Source organism: Haliotis asinina, chromosome 10, assembly GCF_037392515.1.
Source record: "Haliotis asinina isolate JCU_RB_2024 chromosome 10, JCU_Hal_asi_v2, whole genome shotgun sequence".
Lineage (NCBI taxonomy): Eukaryota > Metazoa > Mollusca > Gastropoda > Lepetellida > Haliotidae > Haliotis > Haliotis asinina.
In genome coordinates, this window is record NC_090289.1 from 51586007 (window position 1) to 51597394 (window position 11388).

Consider the following 11388-nt stretch of genomic DNA (forward strand, 5'->3'; position numbering starts at 1 on the left):
AAAAGTCGCATCATATACGATAGAAGAAGTTGTTATCCATAAAAATGTTTATAGAGATGCTGGGTTCTGCATTTCTGTTCGATCCAATCAAGAAATACTGAGATGGTGAACTAATATGTGGCTGGAAACTATTGTTTGTTTAAGTGGACAATGATTGAAGTTGTATATTTCATATTGCCATTAGGAGATAGGCAGGCAGACACATATGTGTGAATAAAACAGAGATCGAGTTTTGTCAGTGACAGAGACATCTTATCAAAATCAACATATTTTTCATATGTTTATGCAGACAGGTGTTAAAACATTTTAGTTTTCATGCTGAGCAGTTTTTAGCAATGAAAATAGTATTTCTAATGCTACACTTTCTTGAAAACTTTGTTAGCATATCTGCATATATGGGACCAGTTTATATTTATTACTGCAGACCCAAGATGTTTGTAGTCGTAAGAAACATCTCTTGTTCTCCAACTTCGACTGCATTGATAATTCTTGCACGCATCACTTGCTGTGTTTGCACGAGACGCCTTCATTGTTCAAGCCACATGAGCCTAATCATTGCACATGTGCCATGGACGAAGCTGTTGAAACCACTTTTTCCCCAGGGGAAAGTTAGTGAATCGTTTGAACTGCAATTTGGCGGGCTTTCTTCAATGCATTATTTTTAAACTTTATTGGTTAAATTTGGATTTATTGATAATTTGTTCCTGTAAGCCCATACTGAAAGGTATCAGAATCTGCAAAGGTGTGTTTTGCGTTGCATGTGACCTTTAATCCTATCTATCATGTCGAGTGTAACCATGGTAACTGACTGGTCTGTTTCGTCATTACTTTAAACTAGTACACATTTTGTGTTGGATGGCGAAAGAAGTCAGAGTAAACAGTTCTCTAGTTCGTTACTCTTCTTGAAATAGTATATCTTGTTTCTTTGCAATGGAAATCATCAACATTCAGCTAATATTAAATGGGTTTTGTCCACGTTGTGACCAGGGTGTATTAGCACCTGAGCCATGGTTATGAATTTCACAAGATTGCAAACATCTGTTAACTGATTACTTTATTCTTCATCAAACTTTCATGACAGGGCTCCAGATAAGGGCCGTATCGGTGTATGTACGGATTAAAAATATGTGCGATAAGGTAAGAGAAACATCAGAAAATGTAGCAGATACGCAACACAGCAATGGTCTACAGTCTTAGAATCAGTTATGGACGTATTTATCTGAAAAAGTATTGCTTTATTGTTTATTGACCTGTTTACACAAGAGTAGCAGTGTTGTGCATATATGAAAGGAAACACGAGATTACTTACACGCCAGTAAATTCCATTCAGTACTCTGACTTTTCCCAGTACTCTTTTAGTGAAAAAAGGCGTACGTACTCCTCATTTTGAAAAATTATCTGGAGCCCTTCATTATGTAAGTCAGATAGTGTTTTGTCATCACACTGAAAGCCAGGGTTCAGACCCCACACTGATATAATGAGTGAAGATGTTTTCTAGTGTCACCTCGTATGGTATAGCTGGAATATGGACAAAAGTGAAAAAAAGAAAAACCTATTCACTCACCATTCCAACTGCTTGTCATGCTGAAGCCTTGGGTTTGAGTCCCCATGTGAGTACAATATGTGAAGCCCATTGCTGGTATCCTTTGCGGTGATACTGTAGGAATGTTGTTAAAAGTGGGGTACTAACTCTCCCACTATCTCTCTCTGTGACAAGTTTGAGGTCCATTTATTTTAAGCTAAACCGTGAACAAAGTAGGTGTGATGCTGTGTGTTTATGCCAATTTACAATGTGACAAATTTCCTTGAACAACATAGAGAATGGTTTCAAGTCGGCCCTCCCTCCACTGCCTATAGGGTTGTGTTCATGGAGTCAACCCTTGACAAGATTAACCCTTACTTTATATCTTATAACCCTGAACCAGCAAGAATTGATCAAAATAATCATTCAACTCTGTCATTAAAATGGATATGATAAAGGCAAAGATTATTATTTGTAATCTGTGTTTTTACCCCAGTAGTATTTGTCACATTTTGGAGATGCCAGCGGAGGCAGTTTTGGAATCAACCTTTCCCTTCCTTTTCAGAAACTAATAATATGGTCATTTTGGCCTTGTCATAAAACATGGGCGTAATGGAAGTAATGATTTATTGTCTCTGAAATGTTACCTATCATGACTATGTGATGGTGTGCAAAAGGGCCTCGTCCAGAATAGGCCTTTAGTCATCTAACGTCCCAACTCTCATTGAAATCATCAGTTGATGTGGTTGTGTCTGGCTCAGCTGGTGACAGTGGTATTTAATCCTATCTGTCCTCAGTAATCATGTGTTGCAGCTATTAGTGATCAGTATCCCTTATATTCATCATTCATTCATTATAGTAATGATGGCTACAGTGGTTTTTTTCCCAGTGGGGTTTCACGGCCTCGTCATTGTACTATGAGAAAGTCCATTATAGCTATGAACATAGTTGTCCACTCAAATCAGTTGAGTTTATAATGAAGCATATGACATAAGGGATAACAACTTCTTGTTATTGCATTCAGTGGTGTTTCAGTGACACCACTTTCAAGTTATACGCATAACGGATACCAACATCATGTTTAATGCACAGAACGACATTTAAGTGTAAATTCTTACATTTTAAGCCAATAGAGTGATGTTTTCAAGGCAAAAGTCGCTCTGTGCAGTAATCAAGCAGTTGTTATCCATAGTCATATGCCTCATTATTGACGTGCCAACTTAATGCTGATTAAACAAATCATTGAGTTTGCAGAAAGGACTAGATGTTTTCATAGATTGTCATGGAGGGAACTAGCTTTTTCATGAATGGATCACTCTGCAGCAAGCAGGATCCATTCATGTGGCGGTTGTTGCTGTCAGCACCTTCCATAGTCAGGCACGCTGTATCTCAACCAACTGGAGCATCATGTACAGCTTGCAACTGTAACACTTCTTGGGTTCATATTTTCAACTGATCATTCATAGTTGTTTATGTTCACAGTTACTGTGTGGAATTGAAGTTTTTGATCAGTGTACAATGCCTCTTAAAGGTGTTTGCATGCAATAACTTATAAGACTTGAAGAAATATAAGTAGGGGATAATTTTGTGGATGTCTGTACAAGGAGGTACATGACATTCCAAAATGACTGATGTTTACGAATATAAGGCATCTGGCTTTTTGTGTATCATTTCAAAGTGAGATTCAAAGCATTCTTAATGACGACATTAGTCATTTATGTGACTTCCCTTGATACCCACACTCTTTATAACTGTTATTTGATAAATGCTTGCCATCGAGTTGGGGTTAGACAAAAACTGTTCAGTCAGAATTTTCTGTTATATATGGATTGAAGTTGCTGTAGTCTTGAGTGAAACAAGTGCACACATTTAAAGTACAGTGAGTTTAGTATTAGTGCTTTCATGTTACTGAAACAAGACATTCAAACAGTTTACAAACTTCATACCTAGCTTGATTGCATATGATATTGTAACTTTGTTATCAGTCTGTCTGATCTGTCAAAAACTGTGATTTTTATGAAATGTAGATGTTCAACATATTTGGTGAGTTTCATCCACATTAAACAATATACCAAAAACATACCTACAGACGTTGTGTTTAAAAACATAGATTAATGAATTAAGACTTGTGATGTGTTTGTTAGAGATGCTAGTAGAACTTGTTTTGTATTAAATATTTCTACCATAAACAGGTAAACACTTCTATTAAAGTATCGGTTGTATTTGCAGTTTTCTTCATGAACAATTTCCAGCCATTTGATGTACATGTGTATCTCTATTATATGTGTAAAGTTTCCTGCAGGTAACAAGAATTTCAACAGTGATGTGTTAAATCTGATTAATCTGTCAATCTGCCACGTACAATTTTGTTTCTGAGGAAATAATTACCTAATGACAACTGAATACCAGTTTGCACTGAAACTATAGTATTGGAACATAGTGTCTGAAGCACCTAGACAGGAGCACTGTAATTATTGCCCACTATTATTGTGTATGTGTACAATCTGTTCAGACCCAAATTACTCACTGAAAATTGTGTAATTAGATATCTAATGATCATTATGTAAATATTTATCAATTGTGTTTAGTTTTTGTATTATGTGTGTGTATATACTTGTCAAAAGTTAGGTCAAGATTATTTGCTTGTCTGCTTTACACAATTTAAGTGTTGGAAAGTATGAAGTACCCACTAAAAGGCTGTAATAATCAGTGAAGTAAAGTACCTTCAGTCATTACATGGTTGAGGTGTAATATGTTATATCAGCATGATCAGGGATTTAATTTAATTTGAATTATGTAACAGGAAAATCATACATCTTTTATTAGTTTTCAACTGTTGGAAATCTTTTCCTCCAGTACATGTTTACAACAAACTCAGGTGAGAGGCAAATGGTGTCGCATGTCATCTTATGTAGTATGGTCACTGTGGTGTATCACCTGTTTAAGGGCAACTGGAGACAAAACATGGTTTGGGAAATTTAGAAATACAATAAAATGTTATTGTATTTTTTCAGTTACAGTATAGAACCTGGTTTATTAGTTTTTATCCCATGACAAACTGGTCATCCTGTTGCTCACTCACCACCTTATGAGATCTACATATTTATGAGTGGTGATTCATAATACCAATAACATCTTACTTCATGACTTGTTTACATATTTGTTTCACAGACAAACACTTGGCTAATGCCTTAAATAGATGTCAAATTGCTTCTTCTTGTGAATATTGACCTCAAAAGTGAATGTAGCATGTAAAGAAAACCAGAGCAGTGTCAAGATCTGGTGAAAATTATATCTTGAATTCAATAGTCAAGGCAGACGCCCAGGGTTTCCTGTACAGGGGTACAATGGGGATAGGTGTTATCACAGAAACAGAAATGACAAGGCTCTTTAACCATATGGAAAACTTAAGGAGCAAAGTTATGTCTTTAAGTGGTATTTCAATCTTTCATTCTGGAAGTTAGCTGAAGGGATGAGTGAGAACTGCTCCACATTATTCCTCACCACTCACCTTGGCCCCAGACTCCACACTCTACTAGACTGTCCATAGCCCTTTGATTCAGTCACAGCTTAGCAAGGCTAGATTTATGCTCTTCTTTTGCCCTGTTGGTCATGAGTGTGAAAATCACATTTGTCAGCAGCTATTGTTATTGTTTTAGAAATTTACTGATAATTTGGGTCATTGCTGTATTCCATGAGTATTTCCGACATCCTGTATCTGAAGAGGATACAATCCTTCAGAACATTTCAAAACAGCATTTTCTTAGGTTGTTAATGAGTGTTGACTAGCTTAGTTGTAGAGCTCCACTACACATAGAAAGTGTCTTACCTAAGTTGAAAGAACTGATCCTTCTGATTTACTGACCTTTGGGTAACAGCAGTTCCACTGATAAGCCAAATGATGGGTAATGTACGGATGCTAGTGACTCATCTCAGTCTGTCGCCAGACATTGCAATATACACATGAAGACCAAGCCTGTACCATGTATAACAATGTGAGTTGGTTATAGTTTTGTGACCTCAGTTCATCGAAAGCAGTATCAACAACGTTGGCATACAACCTGTTTAGTCCAGTGTTTACTAAATCTATTTTCACCTGCCAGGTGATTAGTTCTAATCTCATTTGATTGATATACCTGATATTCCTGTAATATATGTGTCAAGGTGAAATATAATTAAAGGCATTAACATGATCTGTTTGTTCTTGTTTATAAAAGACACTTCAGGAAACAGGTGCAAGACGTTCCATAGATAGTTATATATATTTCCACGTATATCATGTCCCAGAGATAAGAATGTTCTGAAATGACCACCACATTCTATCATTCCGTCTCAGAGAGGATCCGAGGAAACAACAGAATGTCTTTGTCAAAACATTATCGCCTCAACAGGAGTACCAGATGGTGAAAAATGTGACATTGCTGACTGGTCAAGATTGTTCAGTAGCAGATCTTTCCCATTATCTTTGGTGTCATATTGCCAGTTGTGGCTTTTTATCTTCAGCTGAAAGCATCTGGTTGAACCCTTCAACCAAAATGAGTGATAGACAATTTATCCAACACAATGTTACAACCCCCTCGTTATAACAAGGGCAATACAGTGTATTATAGCCTTTATTTTATGGTCTCTGTATACAATACACAATTGTTTCCGATGCCACACGAACAATTTGTGTCACTGCAGGGGTGACGCTCATTGACGTCATAGTAAGTGAAAGTAAGTCTTTACTCTTGAGAGCGTGATGTTCTCTGAATTACCAGTAATCACATTTCATCCAGGTATAGTTTCTCTTTTGAGTTTAGTTTGAGTTAATTATCTCACTCGTTACCAAGCGTGAATACAGGAATACATGTGATTGGTCCGTAAAGGTTTCATGGTTTCCCGTTCTGCACCACTCGGTTTCCCGAGCTAATATAAAGCTGCTAAAAGCAGAGACCATATAATAAATTATATTATTATATGGTCTCTGCTAAAAGCATGAAGATGGCCTTCTGACTGCACCTAGAAATCGGCAGTGAATGTTACGAAGTTACGCTACTTCGGTACTTGTGAATATCTGGGGTGAGCGTGTTAGGCAAATCAGAGTTTCTGGTATAGACAGGATTCATATTGTCTGGATATGATGCCACATACACCACAGGCACGGATATAGTTAGCTTCCAGCATGTGAAGCGTTAAGTGAAATAAATCTAATAAAACAGTCACATCGGTCTAGGCATATCACTCGTCACTAAGAGCCCCTTTCCGTAACTGCTTGTCCTGAATTATCGTGATGTTCGTGATGTGTCATAGGCTAACGTGGAGTTCCTGGGGCTGCGGATACCCTGCTTACTCACTTCAGTTTAAGTCAAATAATCGTTATTAATGTCAGTATTGGGACAGTAGTTTTGCAGTTTAGTTTCAAGTCGGTATGTTATAGCTCACTGGCTTCCATTCTCGACTCACCGCGAAGATAGACTAAATTAAGTCGATAAAAACGTCTTTCACACATTAGTTTGATTTTCAGAGGAAAACATACCTTTAGTTGAAAGGTATTTGGAAGTAATAGTGATAGTTTCATGACTTTAAAAAACTGTTAGAGTGTATTTGAGGAGTGAGAAAAATATGACATATTGCCGATATCTTCAGATCCGCCATTGAGGACGTTGAGTGTTCCTAGTTATTGCTTCAAAAACATCTTTCACATACACCTTTCATTCTTTTGAGGGGAATATGCTATCAGGTGAAATGGGTTTGCCTGTAATAGGGATAGTTCCATCATTGAAAAACAACATGTTAGGCTGTATTTGAGGTGTGTGAAAAATGTGACATATCGCTGATTTGATCCGATCATCCATTGAAATACTACACTGCGTTGTTCGAATGTTTTTGGTTATTATTCGAAAACTTCTTTCACATTGGCCTTTACTTTTTATGAAAGGAATATACCATCAGATGAAATGTGTTTGCAAGTAATCGTGATAGTTTTATGATTTTAAAAAAAATTGTTCGGGCGTATGTGATGTGTGTGAAAAATATGACGATCTGATCTGATCCACCATTTATGCTGGTGATGCCTGAGGGATCTTGTTGATCCTAATATTTTTTGCTGATCTTATTATTTGACAAAACTGGAAAAGTGTTTATGACGCTTTGTGATAATTTTGAACTTCCTGTTTTTGAGTGGTGTGTGAGTGTCAGTTAATATTTTGTTAATGTCCATGCCATTCTCCACATGCAGTAAGATATCTGAATTAATTATTAATGTAATCAAATACGCTCGTATGTCTCAAAGTAGATTTTTTAAAAAAAGGACAGCTGATGTTAACACGTGTGTTCTAGTGATACTTTTGCGTTCTTAAACATGTTTTGGGAGGGATGGCCGTGGTGTATCATTTATTCTTTCATTCATTCACATATGTACTCCTTCCTTTTTTCTTTCTTTCATTCATTCACTTATAATTCTTGCTCTTAATTCTTACATTTCATTCATTCATTCATTGTAAAATTCAGACTGATACAATAAACTGGCTGAAGTTCTGTTAAACACAGCTGAAGTTGCGCTGGGAACGAGCCAAGTAACTGTGTGCGTTGGAGCATGACGTGGACACACGTTTATTAGTACAAATGGTAAGGAAAGCAAGGGAGTGACCTATAGCTGTTGTTAATTATCCCTGGTTTAGTCATGATCATTCCTGACGGCGCACAGTGAACAAACAAACGACAAGTCACAAATCCCAGATATATTATAGCATACAATAGTATCCACCACAACCTATGTCATAATTTTCCAGACATATACAATTTTAAATAAAGTTATGTGTCTCCTAGTAGGTTTTGAATCGTAAAAATCTTCCAATTTCAGAAATATATAAAGCTAAATATCCTTAAAATGTTGACCGAACCTACCGACGTCGTGTTTAGATACACGGATAGATGTGACTATACAGATACTAGTATGCGTTTTTGACCCCGACGGGATAATGTGGTTGATATTCTTAAACGGAACAAGGAACTGCGCATACTGGTCAGGAAACGTCTTGCGCGACTTGGGGTGGAGCGTCTACTACTTTCCGCGTTCTTGCTAGGTGTCACGACCCCTGTTGACGGCTGGATGACGTCCCCCGATGTGGTGGTCACATGGATGCTCTTCTTCACTAGAAGTAAGAATACACTGTGTCTTTCTAGCAAAACATATCATAGTATTTATGTGTCTAGATAATGAGTACACAGAGACCAGAGATCGTTACTCTCCCACTGAAATAATAATAATTTAAAACACATCTAACAAAATAATAAGTGTGGCTTATCTGGATTCCGTTTTATGATAAAACTTTCCAAACTTACTTTGAAACATATCCAGGAAACATCTGCCAGAGGATGGTTTCGTAGAGGGAGGCTTCAGCTGCTCTGGTGTCATTGCTTGGCTTCGGTGAAGTGTCAGACGTTTCTGGGGAGAAAGTCGTCATGAATCGAAGATAACGATAACGTACTGGTGGCATGGCGTATTTCAGCTTCTACCTTAATGAACTTAATGAACACTGTCGATTAGGGCTGGGACGGGTCAACATTTTCTGCCCAGGTTCCCCACCCCCATTACTCTACCCCTATCATACCGGATACCCGTTATATTAACTTCTAACATTAAAATTGGAAGAAATAGCAATACTGTTCTTCAGCTTCGAGGTTAAACGTTTGAACTTTTCAAAGTCTGAACTGAATCTGTGAGATATTCAAAAAGATGTGATTGAAATTATGTCTAAATCGTAAAGACAAAAAAATCTTTCAGTCATGAAAGAATAATATATTAGACGGTTTCATCTATTTGTCACATGATTATAAAGGGCATTGGTATTGAGACGGGTACCCGTGTCCAACTCGTTACCCACCCGTCCCAGGTATCCGAGTTACTCGTTCCAGCCCTACTGTCGCTGGTTACCTTTTTGCAATTTTCTACACTTCTGATACTTTTGTCTACAGCTTCAAAATTCTCCGACCAAGTGCTGTGTTGAGGTATGGCTTCCATCACTAAGCTGATGACAGAGTCGTCTACCCCTTCCCCAAATGAATTTGTCAGACGGTGGTAAACATAGCTGAAGTCAGCATCAACTGGTCTGTCTACACTTGTGTGTTTTATCCTCTGAAAGGCTTCAGAGACAGCGGAATTCTTGCAAGTCGGAGTCAGTGGCTTCTCCGTCGTGTGTATGGGGATGGAGTGGCTGCCAGTTCGGGCGTTACCTTCAGTGGCTACCTTACGGATGTATGTATTTTTCACAACCTGTTCATCTGCGTAAATTTTGTTGAGGATATTCAAAACAAAGTCAGCTGCGAAAACGTCCAAATGTGTCGTTTCTTGTGCAATCACAAGTCCTTGTTTGGCTCGGTCCAGAGCATCTGAAACAATTTCAGCAGCGAACACATTCAACATATTCCCATCGTTTAGACGCTTGGTGGAATAATTATCTCTGACTTGTTCCTTTACAATTCTATCAATGACACCAGACACAAATTCAGAAGTATATTTGTCTAAGTTACCCTCAATTAGCATTTCGTTTGCAGTTTGCTTACTCTTCTTGCGGCAAGCAGTTTTGGGTGAAAAATCCTTCCTACAGTTTATGCCAACATTTCGTTTCCCGTTATCCTGTTTCTCAATGACTTGGGAGGAACTTGAGGTGTCAGCAATATCCAGTCTGTCTTCCCCACGATCCGGATTCCCTGTGTCTTCTTTGCAAATCTTTTCTAATGAATGAGCTACTAGGTCACTGACATACTCCTCTTCCTGGGCAAGAATAGCGGCTTCAGCCTGAGCAACGATCCAGCCAACAAACCTCTGCACACAACAGTCATCAGGTGTAGGAGTACCTGGCCGTGTTCTCTGAGCTGTGGGCTCTTCTGTCGCCTGGTGTTGGTCCAACATTGCCTTAAGAATAACATTCACATATGCGTCCACCCAGGAGGTCAAGGACAAACCGCTCGGGCTGACCTCCTTCCATTCCGTGTCTCTTTTACACGGCATCGCCTGCTCAAAATAAGGACCACACATGTATTTTCGACCTACAATACATGAATGAATTAACGCTCCATTTCGAGGACACTGCATTCAGATATTGTTCGGCACTGGTTGTCGCATCTTTACTACACAATCATTAATGTACCTCTTTCTGCATTACCCTAACCGCATCCGACTAAGGGGCCGCGTATATAAATTGGTTGTAAAATTTTACTATTTATCACCCCATAGTGAAGGTACAGCATGGAACTCTAGATGTCTCTACAATGGCCCCGTCATCTGTTGACATCCGTCAAGAGGAGTTAACCTCAAAGATGTCGTATACAAATGAATCTACGGTTTCAGCAATAAATTCGTGTCCATCATTTTGAAAATGGGGGTTTTGACATCATACACACAGATCGATTAGTCTACTTCACACACCGCAAGTTTGGTTTAGCGTGTGTGTTAATTACTTAGCGACATTTACATGTGGCTACATAAACTTACACACTTGTGCTGTATCACTCAGCGGTTATCTTGTCGCAGTATGTCTGTAGTTTCGAACTTCCCGGTAGTAAAACACCCACAATAGCTGTGTAGTGAAGGGTAACGTCACTGACCAATCGCTGGGCGTTATGATAAGGTAGATAACTCTGATGTCACGTAAAGTGCTAACCACTGTCAGAGTCATCGTGTGTTTTCGTGTAAATCAAGATTCCAAAAGTGTGAATCAACCGTTTTGTCGTTTCTATTGTTTATCAATGTTCCTGGATATCAGCTCGTTCTTGGGTCATTTACTATAGTTCACCATTTCCTCTTGTACTTTATATTGACAATAGTTTTGTATATCCACACACGTCTGTGCTCTACATAAATTGATATTTTAATAGCGTGA

At 38.2% G+C, this 11388-nt stretch overlaps 1 protein-coding gene across 1 annotated transcript; it reads right to left on the reverse strand.

The window, feature by feature from the left end:
• Positions 1-8231: 8231 nt before the first annotated feature.
• Positions 8232-10517, reverse strand: LOC137298759 (uncharacterized). The gene is made up of 4 exons (XM_067831035.1): positions 9781-10517; positions 9441-9726; positions 8849-8951; positions 8232-8658 (listed from the first exon to the last, which is right to left on the reverse strand). Exons 1-4 carry the CDS (start codon positions 10515-10517, stop codon positions 8444-8446), a joined length of 1341 nt encoding a protein of 446 aa, XP_067687136.1. The 3' UTR covers positions 8232-8443.
• Positions 10518-11388: the final 871 nt, after the last annotated feature.